Raw genomic sequence first — 19413 nt, forward strand, 5'->3', positions numbered from 1 at the left:
GGTGAAAATTCCGGCGAAAAAGTGAGTATCGTGATCTTACATAGTCTAAAGTGTTATTCACCAGTGGGCCCTTGGTGTATGGTTATTAACCATTCAGCCCCTTTTACATTATTAAATTAAATATACTAACGCGAAATTGAACAGCCGCTTATAAAATAAAGATTATATCCACTTAATTATATAGTGAATTGTTTTAAAATTTTATTACTTTAATAAAATATATATATATATATAATGACACCAAAAATAATTATTTTAAATGTCTCAAATTTATTAATATAATATTAATATTAATTTAGCACTTATCATAAAATACGAGTCAACTAATATGTATTTTTATAATAACAATCTAGACCCCTTAAAAATACTTCTGCTAGTCAAAGACAAATTATTATTAAAAAGAAAATCATTTGTGCATATTATATATTTATGTCCTTGTCTGATTAGTTGCATCAGCTTCGAACTCAAGAACAAGAATTTCCATAACGACCAAACATACGAGAGAAGTTGGTACTCCTAAAACCAACGGCAATAAATTAATTAAATAAATAAAAACAAAATTTATAAATTTTTTAAATATTGGTATTGCACAAACATGAATGTGGCAACTGCTCTACCATAATCTTAAATCTTGTGAGAAATCAATCGATAACTCAAGGTAGATAAAAAAAAATTATTTATATCATAAGAAATATATGAATTATGAACTTCAATATCGCGTTGATTTCCTTTCGACTGGTCACGTATGTTAAATAAAATAAAATAAAATAAGCTATAAGTATAATAAAAAGTGGCATTAATCCCGAGTAGGAACTTGACTTTGTTAATAATTTGTGTCAAGATTAATGTCCTAACACATGCTAAATAAAATGAAAGAATAACGTACGAATTTACGATTGGAAAACATAGGAAACAAAGAGAAACCATGTATTGATCAAACCCTTCCTCTGAGAGATGCAAGTCTAGCTACAAAATCATCGTATTCGGGCAGCTTCGGATGCACATGCCCATGCTCCTGCTCCTTTGCTTCTAAAACTTCGGGTTCCAAGGAGGATGCTCGAGTATGAACTTTAGGTGCTTCGGCTGGACGCAATGTTTCGTTAGGAAGAGAAGTTGTTCGGTTCGGACCATCTCTGCTTCTCTTTGTCGCGTCGCTGGAATCCGCTGGAGAAATATTTGAGCTCGATTTTCTTGGGTCTTGAGGTCCCTTTTTCTTGCTGTAGTGCAGCAGTAGCTCGTCCATCATCTTCTCATCTTCTTGGTTGTTACAGCCCTCGTCTAAGAACTTCAAGATTCTTCGACCTTCTCCTGCATTTTCATTATTTACCTTCGAATGGTATCTTTTACCAGAGTTGCTAGCATTTTCATGTACTGGCGGAGGCTTAACATGTCTCGTCCTGACTGATTTTGGAACCGCATTAGCCTTTCCGATCAAACCAGTTCGGTCATCGTCTTTTTTATTTTCCCTCGTTGAGTACTTGTACTCGGACAAGTGGAAGTTCTTGTCGGTAACCTCATGTTTGATATGGTCAGGAAAAGAATTGTACTTAATAGCTGTGTTTTCACGTTTCTCTGACTTCAAATTTTGAGGCCTGTTCTCATGGTTTTCCACCTCCAAAACTACTCTTTTTACAGATTCTGATCCATCTGCCTCCTGGCTTCTTGCTTCTGTATGCACTCGAATGTCCTTAACAGGAGAACCTTTGTCCGACGTTTTCAGCGTATGAGGAACGTTGTTGCTGCCTCTACGAGATGTCACATCTTCCCTTTTCGACGAAACTTTGTCTTCGATCTTAGTGGCTTCCTCGTGTCCGTAATTTGGGAGGTCGTTTCTCCTTTTAGGAACATCAACTTCTCTCAGGTTCTTACATTCGCGTTCTGCGCCACCAGGGCCCTGTTTTTTCAACCGAATTGCTAGTGTTCTCATCTCGTAAGCTGCATTTATCTTCGATTATTTTCGTACCAAAACTCTGCACATGAAAAAATTACAGCTTAGAATTAAAAATGTGAATTTTGTGAATTTGGCTGAATGGTTATTTTATTCCTTAAACATGGTATTTATACAAGAATAATCGGTAATTAGAAAGATGGTAGAGATGATTACCAAATCGGTATAGATCATTACCAAATCTCTCATTCGTTTCTTGATATAAACATGAAAAGATCACGAGAGTGGTGCAATTGTAAACACTCTTACCTTTTCAGTGGCAGGTTCATTAAGCAGCTTGTTTCGCAGATCTTTTGAATTCCACTTCAAGCCATACTCCGAAGCTATATCTTGCAACAATTGAAGATTCATGTCCTTTGATGGACTGCCACCTGACTTCAACTTCTGAACGAACTACATAAAATAGACCAAAACACCGTCCATCAAGAAGACAAAAGTGAGATTGCTGAATCAATCACACTGGCATATTCTTGTGGTTTATTTAAATTCACACCACTTACCTCTTTATTGGCGTAAGAAATCATGGAATCGCCATAGTTTTCCAGAAATAATGTCCTCAGCTCTCTCAACTCCGGTAGATCAGCAAATCTTGCTGCCGCAAACATCAGAGATGACACGGCTTCTTTGCAATCTTCTGGACATTCTCTGTGACGAATAAGACATATTTGGCTCATATAAAATAAGATTGGCGCAAAAAAACAAGAAACTTTTATCATCTTTCGCCTAGATCATAGCAGCAAGAAAAGGTTCGTTTTTATAAATATATCCATCCATTAATTGTATGTCGACCGGTGTTGAATAAGGAAATCAAATTTCATACAATCTGAACTGAAACTGATAATTTTTTCATGGCGGGAATCTATACATCCCTAAGAAAGTCATGAGTGGCAGATGTAATTTTTCGGTATTTCAAGCATCTCAGGTACTTATTCATGGAAAATCTGTCATTCGTACCTCTGTTTATTCATGACCACGAGATGATTCAGTACTTGCAAAGAAGATTGCTCAATGAATTCATAGCAACTAGAACGGTTCAGCTCGACCAGAAGTCCGTCAACCTGTTACAACACAAAACAAAAGAGGTTCTGAAAATCTTCTAGGAGATGATACGTGATTTGCAGTTAGTGTGTGAAAAAAGCAGGAAGCCTAAACAAAATTAGGATATTATGAATTTAAAGGGTGCATAAATTAAAAACAAGATCTCATAATTACAACACATTAAAGCATTATATAGGTGTAAAAAACATTAAATATGAGTGAATTGAATAAAATTCTTGAAAAATTATACTGAAATGAAGAAACATTAAATAAATTTGATGACAGGAATACTGCAAATTATTTAGAAATCGAAATGGAGGAAAAGAAACAGAAGAGAGCAACTCACTCTCCCATAGGCGTTAATGTCTAATCCATTTTTCAGAAGATCAGCAACATCCTTCCTCATATAATTCAGCATTGCATTCCTCTTCTTCAGTATCATATCAATTCGAGCCCTTATCAGTTTAATATTCGACTTGCTATTTCAAGAAAACCCAAAAAATAGACAACAAATTAAACCAAGAAAAATGAACCGACCTTTCCATAATAAAAGGCCTCAAAAGAAAATAAATCCAGCAACGCTTGTAGCCGAGTTTGAGGCAAACAGAGAGTTTCCCTTCAATTTTTTAAAGAAAAGAATCAAAATTTAGTGTTTTTAAAACTATAAATTTCGGCCAAAGCACATAAAATGGGCACATTCTACTGAATTTCCGACGGGAAGTCGCTTATGAAATATATACGAATCCTACCTACCTTTTGGTGTAGAACTTGCTTTTTAACAGCCCCTCGAACATTTTTCTGCTGCTAAATTTATATTTATCCAAGAAAAGTTTCAAACTTTGTTCTGTAAATAACTGTCTAATATTTCAATTAAAGAAAGAAGATGAAAACCCAAGGTAAAATTTCGGAGAAAGAATATGAGTCTTCTTAGTAAATGAATGTAAAGGGTACAACTCAAATCGCCATTAAAGAAGTCGATGAATGTTTTAAGTTGTGAGCCGCATTTGGAAAGGAGACAAATTAAAACGGAAATCCAGGTAAGGATTCTGGACTGGGAGATTAAAATTCGAACACGGTTTGGATTAAATGAATGTGAGCGGTGTGGAAGTGGCCATTAAAGAAGTTGAAGAAGAAGACGACGAATCGCGAGCTGCATTTAATTGGGAAATAAAAGACAGGGAAGGATTCTTAAATAATCGAAAAGTCCAAGAGGGTATTTGGAAGAAGTCGTGTGTAGTGGTCGTTGATCAACCCGCCATTAAAGAACTTGGAAGAAGAATGTAAAATATACCAAGCGGCTGGAGCCGAGACATGACAGGCTGGGAGAAACAACGCGACAACGAATCCGTTGTTATTCCCATGTTCCGTGTTTCGTCTTAGACCACCATGTTCCGTGTTTTTAGACAGCATAAATGTTGAGAGTTGGTATCTTATTATCTCACGGATTTTTATGTATGAGACAGATCAACCACATCGATATTCACAATAAAAATTAATATTTTTTCATTGATGGCTCAAATAAGAAATATGTCTCACAAATATGACCCTGTGACATCATCTCACATAATTTTTGTCAAATATTGAACGTCAACAATCCTCAGCTTGTACGTAAAAAAAAAAAAAAAAAGACTTTTGTAAAATTTAGTAATCAGCTATATTATTTATTTAAGTAAAAAGATTTTTTAAAATTATTTATATATATTTAAGGTGTTTATAATTTAAAATTTATTATTTATTATTTTATAAAATATATTAATGTTCCAGTATGTCTAATTGAACATTATTTTAAAATAATCCGATTGATAAGTTGTATGATTATAAAAAATATTGTTTATATCCTTGTTTGTTTGTTTTTTTTTTTACCGAATTCATTTTATATAGTTAAGCGGTATTAAATGTGGGAAAATAAACTCATTTGTCACTTGTACTAACAATCTCATATTTAAAGCATACTCGTTCTATTCCATAAATATCATTTTCCCTACCAAAAAGGCCAATATTAGAAGGATATTTCAAGCATAAGGTGGAATAATTATTAGTTTATCTCACACACAAAAATCATATCAAAAATAATATTATTTTGTCATCTTATATTATTTTCCTTCTCTATCATTTTTTTTCATTCATTTGTTAATCATTCAGTAATAGTTTATTGAAATTTCAAAAAAATTAAGATAATTATTTATGCAATTTTACAATAATTGATTGAAAATTTACTCATGCACCAACAATTTAGTCATTCTAAACATTTATGATTGAGATTAATTGTAATAATATTATAAATCGAAGGTGATATATGTCGGCAAAACAGGAAATGCATTTTCTGTGGTGATTAATTTTGAGGAAATGACGGGTCGTATTTTGCAGGTTGTGTTGAAAAGTTGTAGAAAGGATAAAATTTCATACACAATTCAATAAATGCATGCAGTTTCACACCTCAAAATTCGATTATAAATAGAGACACAAATCGATCATTTCATTAATTCCTTCTTCGAGTTTTCTCTAATCATGTAGCATTTGAGTGTTTAGTTCTATAATATTTGTGATGTGTTTTTTCTCCTGTATTAAGAAAGTGTGTTCTCTTTGGAAACACAGTGAGTGATTGTACACCGTAAAATATTATAGTGAAGTTCTTTTCATCTTACCCGTGGTTTTTACCCGAATAATTTTTAGAGGTTTTCCGCGTAAATCTCAGTGTCCAGTCTGTTCTTTATTTTCATATTTATTATCTCAAATTACCACTTGTAAGACCAACAATATAATCAACGGTCGTATAATCATATCATGATATTAAAGATTGTCATTATCCATATCTATTTTCTACCATAATACAGTGAGATGTAGAACATATCTCTAATTATTTAGCATTAATATTAGAAATAGATTGTTTTAGAATTTCCAAACACTATACAAAATAGAGTTGCACAATCACGATAAATAATCATTGGAGATTATTAAATTATTATGCTGTCTTCGAATGAGTTCACATAGTTTTGCTAACAATGCACAGTTTGAATAATTCTTCGTACTTTGTGATTACCGAAGCTTTGGGACAATTTACATGACACGGAAGCAGAATTTGTAACTTTCAGCAGGACAGTCGTGAAATTTGGAGTATTACACAATTTCAGTTGGCTATTTAGAATGGATGAATACAAATTCGATTGTGTTGCTTAAAAAAGGTGTCCAAACTAGTAAACTAGTTGAGCATTTGAACAATGATCGAAAAATTCATCTTATAAAATATTTTTGGATGAAACTGTCGAATAGAACTTACCCAATGTAATTTTTCAGTCTCACACGACTATTAGGTTAGTTAAGAGGTTTGTCAAATGTGGATTGAAATAAAAAGGCTACGAGTTTCCGTGTCGTTAAAAAACAAAACAAAATTGATTTTTTCAGAGAAAATATTCTAATTTGAAAAAAAAAATAATCAAAATTTGATCTCTATATTACCTACAATAGTATATGATCACTATTGATCATGTCAAATTATTTCATGATGTATACAAAATTTATTGTACAGAGAAACTATATATTGTTAAATGCCTCATTAGTTAGATTAAAAATTTACAAATTCATTTAATTTTTTGGAATGCCTTCGATTAAAATTTTCTCACCAGTAATTATAATAAATTTACAATATAAATAATACTAATACAATTTAAAATACATACTTGAAGTTATAACTCAGATGTCCAATCTAAGAAGATCCGCAGACGACCACTTGGCACAGCCCCCTTAGCCGGCCTTCCGAGTCCGCCGGTCCACTCAAATATTGGCTCAACTGGGAAACACAGCTGGGAAAATAAATTATTATTTTTTTTTGGGAAACTTTAATTAATTATTTTATGGATAAATTCGATCATTCGTAGAATCATATTGTTAACAAATCAAATGAATATACATATTTCCAGCCGACCTAACGGATTAATTATATACGTAATAGGCACGTTGAAGTCAACCAGATTACATGTAAAATCAAAGTGTTATAAACTTAATTTAAGATTTTTAAAAAATAAAAATGATAATTTGGTAGTTTTTTTCAATTTGAACTAACAATAGTTTTTCAAAATAGTTGAAATAATTAATCAAATAATTAGAAGCGGGTGATGATCTCGATTATTAAATTGTAGTCATCCATTGGAACTAAAAATAATATATCGCATATTTATCGTATCAAAATATCCTTGAATATGTCGTTTGACCCGTGATATGAGAAGATAAATTGAAAAATAGAAATAATATATTTATTTTTTAATTCAAATTGTTGTAAAACCTGAATCGAACGCAAGATGAAGTAAAAATGTTGAATCTCATAATTAACTCTATTTTTAGAGTTAATCGTGGTCATTTACCATCGAACGGTTGGTTCGATTTCGATGGCGGCCGGGCTGGGATTGGAATTCTCATTATCGCCATCGACTATGAATGCAAGAGTTTACAATATTGAAGGCCTTAATAAAAATATTTTTGTCGTTGAGAAAAAAAGAAAGAGATATGTCATTGTAATTATCAAAATCGCAAAGGTAACTTTCTTCTTCTTCTTCTTCTTTTTTTTTTTGTTTTTCTTTTGGCCAATTTAAACTATGAGTTAGATATTTCCTTAAAATCAAACTGTCCAATCTACTCAAATCCACCAATTCATTATATCAAATATTTGATAATCACAACAATTTTTGTGAAATGATCTCACGATATCTAAGATCACTAATGAAAAAATAATTTTATGTCAAAAATATTTATTGTAAATATAAACATGATTGACTCGTCTAACGGATAAATATCCGTGAGACCGTTTCACAACAGACATGATATTTTATAATAATTGGCTAATTAAATGATTAAAACAGTCATTATCACACATAATTCTCACAACAACAAAAGACATTAATATTTTATTATTATAATATGGGCAAGCCACTAAGGCTGAGCAAATTTGGTCTACCAAAAACATTTCAAGAAATTGATAAGAAAATGAAACAACAAATTCCCCGGTTGAAGCAACAATTCATGTTGAACCAGTCTATCCAAGTTGAGATTTCTAGGCAACAGATCACCGTAATACAACAACGTTGTCAAAGTCGCCGCCGGCTCAGCCACCAACATCCCCATTGTTTTTGCCACTGTCCCAAACATCATTACTCTCCACCGCTGCTACAAAATTATTGATCCACATCCCAAGTTAACGATGGCTATTCTAATTTAAGAAAGAAATTTACAACAGATTACTTGATTCTTATAAACCATAAACAAACCCTATTCAGGGGAAGTACCAAAAAATTTACACTGGTTTGTGTGTATAAGAGGCATAAAACTATAAACTTATTATGATTGGTATCATTTCTAATTCAAACTCTATTTCTTTTTTCTTTTTTTTAGTAGTCGAACAAAATGACTGTAAAATCCATACTGATACAAATAGAGGAGTAAATATGTTTTATAAAGAACAAGCATTGTGATCGGAGAAAAGAAAGCATACCATGAAAAATTTATTGATTTCTTGATGGAAAGATTGGGTTTTGTACAATTAGCTACACGTGGTGATCTATAGGAAAGACTAAGTTTACATGAAATTAGGCTGGTGCGGGGCAAGCTTTACTTCTCTCAAATTTCAGGATTTATGGCGGAGAAGAAGGGAAGGGGAGAGAGTCCATCCACAAATTAATTAATGCAGAGTTGAGTTAATTAAATGGAGATTTAACAAGACAAACATTGGGCCTGACGAGTGACGACACAACATCCACTCACGCTCCTTAGTAGATTAAGGCGCCGCACACATAATTTATGCGCCATTGGGTTTGTCTTTTTCGACAAGAAAGAGGCGTGAAAATGACCCACAAAGATAAGATTAGGCCTTTTGTGAGACGGTCTCACGAATCTTTATCTGTGAGACGGGTCAACGCTACCGATATTCACAATAAAAATTAATGCTCTTAGCATAAAAAATAATATTTTTTCATAGATGACACAAATAAGATATCCGTCTCACAAAATACGACCCGTGAAACTGTCTCACACAAGTTTTTGTCCAGAGATAAAACCTACTGTCAAAGTATAGGGGAACTTTTTTATCATTATTATTATTTAAACTTTTCATTTGGCAATTTGGTATTCTTTTGTTTTATATGATCCAATTTTAAGAGGAGTAAATACTATAAGATATTCGATTCTTCACTATTTCTATTGAAAAGAATTTGGTAATATTTATCAAAATAATTAAGAAATATTTGAACTTTCGGTTATAAGAAATCAATCTCAAGACAAATATAACCAGATATGCCCACTTTTTCTTCCACGTTTGGGAAAGAGCAACACTTTTTTATAAGTTATGGGCTCGAGTATAATAAATCATATCAAGTCTAAATTTTATATTTTTTAAAATTTAAAATAAACAACTGTTTGAGCTGGAATATAATCATTATTTTTGTTGTTTTTTAAAGTAGTAAAAGTCAATTTGGAAATTGTGATTGGGCAGGGAATCGTAAAAGTATGTTTTGGGAAAGGAAACCAAACATTGTTTTAGTTATCAGAAAAGGTGACCAAAAGTGTTCCAAAACCTCATCAATAACCTTAATACAGTCAGAACAAAAATACATTCTCTGCAAATTGATCCATACATCTGGCAAGAACATATTCACAACAAACCTCATAAGCCCCACTCGAGACCGAAGCAGGGTGTTGTGAGTGTCATGTATCCTGATAGCATCTGATCCAAGATTCAATACATGCGGCCTGCCCAGATGCAAACACATTCCACCTATTGTTCAGGCTGGTCTGTCTCCTCTTTATCGGGGTCTTCCTCCTCTTCCTCTTTCTTTTCTTCCTCCTCTTCCTCATCTTCTTCCGGTGGATCGGCTGGCATTGGTGGAGGTAATGGAGTTTTCATTGGGCTGAACTGCGGGAAAATGTCCGGTCTCCTTCCTGGTTTCGGTCTATCCCACTCCTGAAAATGATTGAAATAAGCTTTGTACTTGATTATCGTTTCAAATCTTCTGCTATAGTTGGTTTTTTACATCCCTTGCATTACTGGATGTTCATCACAAGTTTGTTTTACATTCAGATGAATATCCAATTAGTGTGAGAAGAAGATACAATGCCAAATGTCACAGGAGATTTATGTTGTAAAATCTTGCCTGATCCAATATTTACGCTAAAAATAGAAAGAACAAATGGGTATGACATGGATTACAAAAGAAAAAACAAATAGGCATGACATGGATTACAAAAGAAAAAACCAGCCTCGCTTCTCTATGTTGATAAATGCCAACGTGTGAACCGCGACCCAAAAGAGGAAATTATCCTCCATGTTCAAGTACCATGACTTGTTGACAAGTATCTTTCAATGCATTATGCATGCCAATGAAAGAAATCCACTAAATTTCAGTAAACTTTATGCAGCCAGGCAAACACAATGTACATGTTTCTCATTTAAAAGTAGAACTCGGGGGTGCTCCTAATTGTTCACCAAGAACCAGTGCCAATGGCTTGAAAGTTACCACACATCTGTTAAGCATTAACTGTAGCCCTGATGTTCTTGATGGCTCCTAGTGTGATTATAATAGTGGTGTTTGAACTAATCTATGAAATCAAGAATTTGAATTGCATAATCAGTATCAGCTGTAGTTTTTTTGCGGGATACATTGGGGGTGGGGATTTGAACCTAGCACCCTGTAAGGGGAGAGGTCATGCCAGGAGGCTTTTGGCCTATAGGCCGTGGTTATTGGTACGACAAGAAATGTTCAACATCAACCATTCTCAATGGATGAGCAAACGACAATTCTTCATGTCATGAAATTGGGATGAGTCTAATGTCAAAGTTGTAGGAATCCTAATGATAACTAAAGTCAAGGGAATTCATTTGCATTCTGCCATACAGTCCACCAAGAGAGAACATAATACACAACAATCAAATTGAAAAGACTCCTTAAACAACCAAAACAGGAATAATCACAAGCAGTAATATTCTTGAGTTATTCAAGATAAATGTGCTACTGCTTCACACTGTCGGCAACTGATAATCAAGAGTTCAGCTGTGTCTAAAAGGGCAATTTCACTTTAATTTCCTCCATGAACAATTCATGTTTATCATAGTATGCACCTGTCTCTATCATTTAAAATTTGCAAAACAAAACTCAAATCTTTTCATGTTTATCACAGTATGCACCTCTCTCTGTCATTTAGAGTTCGCAAAACAAAACTCAAATCTTTTCAGTCTATTCCATTTCAAATAATTCGGAGTTCCAACTAAGAAATGTGCTCAAATTTCTCACGAATTAAAATTTTGACTGGCTACTGTTTTTTTATTTTTAGTGCATCTAAGGTCGAGTTTAGGTCAGCTTCCTCTTCCAAACTCCATAACCAAGGATTGTTCTTCCTCAATATTATTCAACAATTAGGAAAAAAGTTTTTCAAATATTTCCCTTTCGATTTCTGCTTTCCCTCGCTCTTATTCTATTTTCTACCAAAAATTTGAGCTCAAAATGCTAAAGCAGAGCGTAACAAGACGATGGCATTAAATCAGCATCCCAAAATTCAACAATTCACTACTGAATAAAGTTGGAAATTTTGAGAAGCCACCGTTAAACGATGAATCGGCAAATCAAATTGAACAGAGAAATAGAAAAAGACAATGAAAACCATCCGAAAAAAGTTCACAGAGGTAGAAAGCAATTAATTGAACTCACAATTGGAAAATCAAGAGGGGAACGGCGAGTCATCTTCTCTTCTTCAGGAGCCATACCCACAACCACTGACCTCCGGCCTCCGCGCGCTAATCCCGGAGAGTTAGTTCTCCGGAAACCAGTCAAATCAAGAAACATAGAAGCAGATGTACTCACCGTAACTGCCGTGGATGAAGTTGAAGGAGGTGAGGAACAAAAAATCGGCGGAGTGGTCGGAGTTCTAGTTGATGAGAGGAGGGAGAGGGACAGAAACGCCATATGGGGCGGCTGGTGCAGGCGCGTGGTATAGTTTTCCTGCGACAATTGTTTAGCTTCTCCGCCAGAAATATACGGTCGCACACGGCAATCACAGAGAGCTGCGGTTCACGAGTCACGACTACAAACTTGAGTTTGGATCCGAATGTCATATAGTTCATCTGATCCGACCCGACTTGGCAAAAAATAAGCTAACTTTTTATAATTTCCCGATTATTTCAGGATAATACGTCCGAATTGTCAAATAAAAATAATATTTTTTTAAGAATTGAATTAGAGATTTCGATTTTTGCATTTGATAAAGAAATCTGCATCAATTTTTATGTAAATTAATTTTTTAATATAAAATATAATAATTCTTAGATAATTTTCAATCGCTTGGGTTTTATTTAATTTTCTCAATAAATATATATTTTATCTAAATAGTTAATATTTTCATGCGTCATTGAAGCTAAATATTGTTATTACAGGAGTCTTTTATTTAATAATACGGCATATGCATATGATCCAATTAAAATATAGTATTATTTATTTTTTAAAAAATCAATTTATAATAAGAAAGTACTCCTCTGATTTTTATATGATTTAAAGTACATTGAAAGATTTAAAATGTAATTTTATTTTCACAATTAAAAATAATATTATTTAAATTAATAAATTGTATTGTTTATTTTTAAATTTGTATTGATAATGTTTATATAAATAGTAAACTTTTTTATCAATAACAATAAATTTATTTTAAACATATAAATAATATTTTTATTTGATAGTTTTTTATGAAATGAAAAATAAAATTTTATGAAGAAAATAGAGACCATAGTTTGATAATTAGATATTAAGTATTAAAAAGAATAAAGTTTTTTTTAAGAAAAAAATATAAAATTTCAAATATAAAATATTTTTTATTCGGTTATAATAGCATGAATTGACGATGATACATATTTCGGATAAATCATATTTTGTATTAAAAAAAAACTTAACATTTATAAGTGAGTTATATAAATTCAATAATAAAAATAATTTGATTGTTTTTAAAACTTAAATCCATGAAATCTCAAAAAATCCTGCCAACTTTGTAAAAATTTCACTTAATTAAATGAAATTACATAAAATCACATTACATTTAGAAATCTCATTTGTCACTCACTCAAATGGTAAATCTCACCAAATATCGTCCAATTATATGTTGTCAAACACAATGTAACTCAATTGTAGACTTTAATCGATCATCACTCAATTGCAAGTAAGATTGTATTTTTGTGAGACGGTATCACGAAAATTTGTAACCTCAATTAGTAAAATCCCCAAAAATGAATTTTCTAAATGAGAAATTTATATATAATATAAGTATCTATTTAATATATTAAATGTTTAATAATTAATATATAATTTATATGTTATTGTACCAATTTATAATGAATATGTTATTGTATCATGTCAAGTCGATGACTTTTCAAATTAGAATATAACCCTTTATTAAAAATTAAAATCACATTATTTTTATTACAGTTACGGTTTTGTTACGTAAATTATATATATATATATATATATATATATATATATATATATTTGATAAACACATTATTATGTCATTCATCGTCTAATACAAGCGTGATATTAATTTTCAGCCGAAATACAAAAATGGTTATTTTATTCAGTGTTTCATTGTTAAGATATATATGTATATGAAATCAATAAACATTTCAGTTTGATAATCAGACACATTATGGAGAAGGTGAAACATATTATCATACTTACAGATTTTAATGATTAATTAGAAAAATTAATTGTCCGTGCATCGCACGGGTGAAAAACTAGTAATTTTAAAAATTTAGGTAGTATTCAACAGTGTTTTCAAGAACTCTACAGAAGTCTAGAATATTCGAACTTTTTATATACTTTTAATAACTCAATGAAAAACATTAACGTACAAATATCAAGTGTTAAGATACATATATAAAATGTAAATAATTGTTTTTGGTTCAACCGATGATCTGGATAGTTTTTTAAATCTTCTAACTCATACGTAGTATATTTTGTTGTTCCCCTATACTCTTCAAAATATATTTCTATCTACACTTTATATTTTCCTTCACATTTGTTTCATTTTTTTAGTCAATTTCTCATTTACTTGTTTTTTAAAAAACAGTTTGAAATAAAAATCCAAATGGCTGACTTCGTATGAATTTTATAATCGATTTTTAATTTATGATGTATACAAATTAATATGATATTCAATAATAAAAAAAAATTGAATAAAAAACTGACACAAAAAATTATATGTGGTTTAATTCTTAAATAGTTGAATAGTCTTTGCATCGGGGGATTTCTCAATTGACTCATTTCCACGAGACAACTAACCAAAAAGGATATGGCTTGGATCCTTTATATTTGATATACTTTTATATGAATTTGAAAGTGGATGTGATCGATCGAGTGGTCTCAATTGCAATACATCTCCATCATTGTTATCCTTGAGATCATCTCCAACTATAAAATCTATTTGAGATCATCTCAAACTATAAAATCTATTTTTGTGCAAATTTTACACTAAAATAGTGTGATTTTTGCATCAAATACAACATTCATCTCCAACACATTAGAAAAATATAAGTACCTCCCCTGTAGTATACAGACCCAAAAAGCATCCAAGTCATGATTAGCCACCCAAAAGCGGTAGACGTGGTTTTTCCTGTTCATGACTCTGGTGATATTGAATTGATTATTTGCTCCCTGGGACCACAATTTTTTTGCAAACACAAATTTCGTTGAGTATTTAGTTTGAAATTCATTCGCTTACAAATATGATATCTTTACAAACAACAAGCTGACTGATACTTCAACTAAATGAGCGACCAGTTGGTTGAGAAAAACTTTGATTAAGATTATTGATTATTTTATTTTCTGATGTCAACAATATACGTACATTAGACAAATATGATTACTCTGATAACCAACGTGCGATAAGCAAACTTGTAGATTTGGCATTCCTCTCCTAGTTCGTCTATATACTTAGATTTTTAAAGTATATTTATGTAGTCGATAACACGACAAAGAAATCGATTGTAAGCTATAATTTATAAATATATTTTATAAGTTAGTTGATAAAATAATTTTTTTTATTGTTTAAAAAATATATTTTTCAAACTATATGATTTATAATCTTGAAATCATAATTATAATTTTTTTACTACGAAAATCATAAAATTTTATTGGCTCCTAAAATTTCAAGTAATTTTTTTTAATAAACGAAATCATCATTAACTTTTTAGCTAAACATTGTTTTTTGTACATTTTTTTTATATTTTCAATTAATCTATAAATTATATTAAGTTTATTAAAAATTACATTAACACAATGATAAATGGTATTTTTAAATTTTTTTTACGTTATATATATCGATTCACACACAAAATTACATAACAATACAAGGACACATTTTTTAAAATTTTACAAACATACACACAAACCTACACATATACACTTATACATGTATGTAAATTTATCTTCATTAATACATTTAAAAAAAATTAAACTGAAGATGTTGTCATTATCAAATAATTATTAGTTAAAAAATAAAAAAATAATAACACAGTTATAATTAAGAATATAAAATCCACAAAATTATATGAATTTTTTTATAAAAAACATATAAAAATCCACAAAATTTCAGTTTGTAAATATTAATAGATCATAAATATATTATATACTAAAAGTATATTATTTTATTTATACAGTTATTAAAATTCATTAAATTATTGTTATTATTATTATTATTATTATGTGTGTGTGTGTGTCTATATATATATATATATATATATTCATATAAATCGAAGAACGATTTGCTATTTTTTTTAGCCCTTCGATAGTGCATCCGCCCTTCGTCCTCTCTTCCTTTTCTGGCTTGTTGCGAGGAAAAAAGAAATGGCGGGAAAGCAAGTCGCCGGCGACGGCGTGCCGCCGAGCTTGGCTGGGATGTCCAAGAGTCAGCTTTACGACATCATGTCTCAGATGAAGGTTACTCATTTTGATTCAATCGATTATACGGCATATACATTAATTTTACTGCTCTTTTTTTTAAAAAAAATTTGTTCGCTTCGAAAATTACACGGTGATGAGATATTGGATTTCTATGTTGGCAGGCTTTGATAGAGCAGAATCATCATCAAGCGCGGCAGATTCTGATTCAAAACCCCGCTTTGACGAGAGCTCTGTTTCAGGTTTTTTTCAACCTAGGGTTTTTTCTTTTTTCACTTTGATGTTGCTAGTTCAATTATTGTTTCTTTGAACTAGAGGTTGATGTAAATTTTATGGATACTACTTAAATTTATTGGTGTAGCTGATATTTGAAAGCTAAAATAAAAATTCTGACACAAAATAAAAGTTTCTGTTTTAAATGTGATTGGGTTTTTTTAATGAAGGTGAGTGATGTCGTAAACCTGGAACCACGAGGAATTTGAGTCATTGTTCAATTGTTGTGCCTAATTTTATGCAGGGATACATTTTTTTATGTTTTTAAGTTTGATATTTCTAGGTTTCTCTAAGGTGATTAGACTGATGTAGGAATGTGAGTCATTGTTCAATTGTTGTGCCTAATTCTATGCAGGGATACATTTTTATGTTTTTAAGTTTGATATTTCTAGGTTTTTCCAAGGTGATTAGACTGATGTATTGCATAGGAAACGGAAAATTGGGCACAGAGTGTTAATTCCTTCTTTCGGTTTTTCTGCAGTACTGTACAAATGCATAGATATATATTAGTTGCTTTGCTTTTGTCACTTGACACAGTGTTTACATACCTTTTCATCCATTTGCGTACCTTCAATCCAAATGAACTGTAATACTTCTTCTTTTGTACTCACCAACGATATTAAGTTCCTCTTAGTTTGCGATGTGATGGTGTTAATTCATTTGGAATTGGTTTATTCTTCTCCACTTCAATCATTTTGTTCACATAAATGGAAATATCAAAGAAGACGTAATTCAGAAAGGGAAAATTCTACCATGTATGCTAAGAACGGGAAAAGGGTATTTCCAAGATCTAAATATGGGATCTAGGAAACCTGAAATTTAGACATGTCCATACCAAACACGCATTTTCATGGTTCATTTTATGAAGGTTGAATTGGAGTCTAGATATATTGGGATTTTTGCTATATTTTTGGGCACGTACTTCCGTTAACGCAGGGTATCATCTATAGTTAAAACACTACCATGCAAAGGTGACAAGCGCCAAGTTTCAGAGTTCCTTTCGTGGAAGTGAACACTTCATACCAGCTTATTTGCTAGAGAATAATAGTATCCGCGAGCTTTGTTTGAATTCCTCACCACATCAAGATACAAGGGCTTAGAAAGTTCAAAATGTCTATAAGATTCACAATTCAACTCAAGAAATTCAAACAATTTTTATATATTGCTTGGAAGCTTTTGGCTTACGTGCTATTTGAGCTACTGACATGTATATTTTCTGATCCTATCTCTCATTAGGCACAAATTATGCTCGGAATGGTGCAGCCACCTCAAACAGTACGTTCTTTTGTCTTGTCTATACGTTTTATTTTGTTTACTTTTTATTCGTTTTTGAAACATTCTGTAATTTTTTGTATTCTGTGTAGGCTCCAACTGTTTCTCCATCAGCGTCGCAAAATTCTCAGCAACCAATAATACCAACTCAGCAGTCCAATAATCAGGTGTCATCGTTTCCAGTTGATCAGAACCAGGCGAGAAAGCAGCAATCAATCCAAAATGTCGTATCAAAACCTCAATCCCAATCTATTCCTCCAAATGTTCAACCCCAGCTGCCACCGTCTCAATCCTTGCCATCAATTCAGAAACCTAAGGGGCAACTTGGTCCCAGATCAACACCATTGTCTGTTCCACAGTCCTCTCAAGGGCCTAATCCGACACAATTGCCGCAGCACACTGCTCCACCACCACCTTCACTTCATCAGCCCTCAATGCCCATGTCCTCTATCCCCACACAATCACAGCAACCTCAACCTTTGCAGAACACAGGCAGTCAATACTTACCTTTGCAACTGCCTCAACAACCACCATTACCACCACAGCCAAGACCACAAATTCAACCCTTCTCCCATCAGGTTCATACTCAAATGGGACCAAATTTGGGTTTCCAGCATCCTGGTGGACATACTGGACAACATATGCATCATTCCCAACCAATGTTCCATGTAAATAAAGGCTGGCTTTTAAGCTAATTGAGTTTGTTTCTTTTCTGCGTGGTGTCCAATAATCCTGTTTTCCTTTTCTCTTCTCTATTTTGATGGGTGTGTTATTCAGCCAGGAACGGTGCCTCCTGCTGGTCTGGGACCTTCATTTCTGCAAGGACAGCCACCACTCCCTAATCAGCCCCTTCCGCCATCACTTTATCAGGTTTTTCATTTTATTTCATGCCAAGTTCAACGAAGTGTATTGAAACTGATATTTTTTACCAGGTGGATGTATAAAATCTTTAGTCCCACTCATCTTTGTACTTTTTGTGTCAAGACTTTTTTGGGAAGAAAGCACCCTTATTATTGTTGCTTCCAGGCAGGAGGCCCTCACCTAGGAATGGAATTCAATCAAGTAGGAAGCTCCAGCCAAGTGGATAGAGGACCCAATTGGAGGCCTGGCATACCCGAAGCTAAAGGACCACATTTTCTGGGACCACCTTTAGTCGCCAGTCCAATGGGTCCCATGAGTCAGCCTCCTCGACCACCATCTGTAATATACTCGTTTAGATTTTCCCAGCATCTTGAATTAGAATTCCCCCAGAGGCTGTTAATCTAATCTCTGCGACTATGCAGTTAACTCCTGAGATGGAGAAGGCGTTGTTGCAACAAGTTATGAGTCTGACTCCAGAACAGATTAGCATGCTTCCGGCTGATCAAAGAAATCAAGTGCTTCAACTGCAGCAAATGCTTCGTCAATGATAGCCAAGTGGAGTTGGAACTTGTGATGTAGTCACATCTTTAGCTCCACCTACGGACAATATAATTCTGCTGATTGTATTTCGTATCTTTTACTGTTGTTTATTTTATTTCTATTATTGTTTTCCCTTTTCAATCTTCTAGTTAGCCTCCTGGTTTAATCCCATTGAACTCACATCTGTGTGGGAGCTCGTTGATTGCGATACCAAAGTGCATGTCGACTAGACGACTACCTACCTTGGGTGATTATTCATTGGGCAGGAAGAAGTTTTTCTTGCGTCCCCCCACCCCACACCAAAACTAGGTTAAGAATTCACTCTGTATTGCCTGAACTTAAATTTCAGTTTAGTGTTGATGCATCTCAAAACCTGGATAATTAAGGTTCAAGAACATTGCAGATTTGCATCAGATTTCCATGAATTTTCGATTATCATCTTCCTTATATTTTCTTAGTGTCGTCTAGGTTTGCCGTTGAAATATGGTAATCCTTATATTTTCGTTGTTTTGTCTGGTTTGTCCTTGAAATTTTGTGTTAGTAATGCATCATTTATTACGTACC

At 32.7% G+C, this 19413-nt stretch overlaps 3 protein-coding genes and 1 long non-coding RNA gene across 5 annotated transcripts; 1 reads left to right on the forward strand and 3 right to left on the reverse strand.

Annotated features, from left to right (window-relative positions):
• Window positions 1-768: 768 nt before the first annotated feature.
• On the reverse strand, window positions 769-3882 carry LOC142542450 (uncharacterized). Its single transcript, XM_075649074.1, has 6 exons — window positions 3740-3882; window positions 3333-3465; window positions 2903-3006; window positions 2449-2593; window positions 2198-2341; window positions 769-1970 (listed from the first exon to the last, which is right to left on the reverse strand). The coding sequence occupies exons 1-6, from the start codon at window positions 3778-3780 to the stop codon at window positions 1866-1868; spliced, it is 672 nt and encodes a 223-aa protein (XP_075505189.1). The 5' UTR covers window positions 3781-3882; the 3' UTR covers window positions 769-1865.
• Window positions 3883-7871: 3989 nt separating this feature from the next.
• LOC142541428 (uncharacterized) lies at window positions 7872-8685 on the reverse strand. 2 transcript variants are annotated; one of them, XR_012819338.1, is made up of 2 exons: window positions 8469-8685; window positions 7872-8140 (listed from the first exon to the last, which is right to left on the reverse strand). It is a non-coding gene; the product is annotated as an uncharacterized LOC142541428 (long non-coding RNA). The 2 variants fall into 2 exon arrangements; XR_012819339.1 differs by having other exon boundaries at window positions 7872-8143.
• A 783-nt stretch (window positions 8686-9468) lies between these two features.
• Window positions 9469-12053, reverse strand: LOC142542451 (uncharacterized). Its single transcript, XM_075649075.1, has 2 exons — window positions 11674-12053; window positions 9469-9932 (listed from the first exon to the last, which is right to left on the reverse strand). The coding sequence occupies exons 1-2, from the start codon at window positions 11926-11928 to the stop codon at window positions 9747-9749; spliced, it is 441 nt and encodes a 146-aa protein (XP_075505190.1). The 5' UTR covers window positions 11929-12053; the 3' UTR covers window positions 9469-9746.
• A 3717-nt stretch (window positions 12054-15770) lies between these two features.
• Window positions 15771-19302, forward strand: LOC142542452 (cleavage stimulating factor 64). Its single transcript, XM_075649076.1, has 7 exons — window positions 15771-15942; window positions 16068-16145; window positions 17413-17451; window positions 17541-18116; window positions 18226-18318; window positions 18475-18648; window positions 18732-19302. The coding sequence occupies exons 1-7, from the start codon at window positions 15850-15852 to the stop codon at window positions 18855-18857; spliced, it is 1179 nt and encodes a 392-aa protein (XP_075505191.1). The 5' UTR covers window positions 15771-15849; the 3' UTR covers window positions 18858-19302.
• The last annotated feature ends 111 nt before the right edge of the window (window positions 19303-19413 follow it).

The sequence above is a fragment of the Primulina tabacum genome, chromosome 4, assembly GCF_025594145.1.
Source record: "Primulina tabacum isolate GXHZ01 chromosome 4, ASM2559414v2, whole genome shotgun sequence".
Taxonomy (NCBI): domain Eukaryota; kingdom Viridiplantae; phylum Streptophyta; class Magnoliopsida; order Lamiales; family Gesneriaceae; genus Primulina; species Primulina tabacum.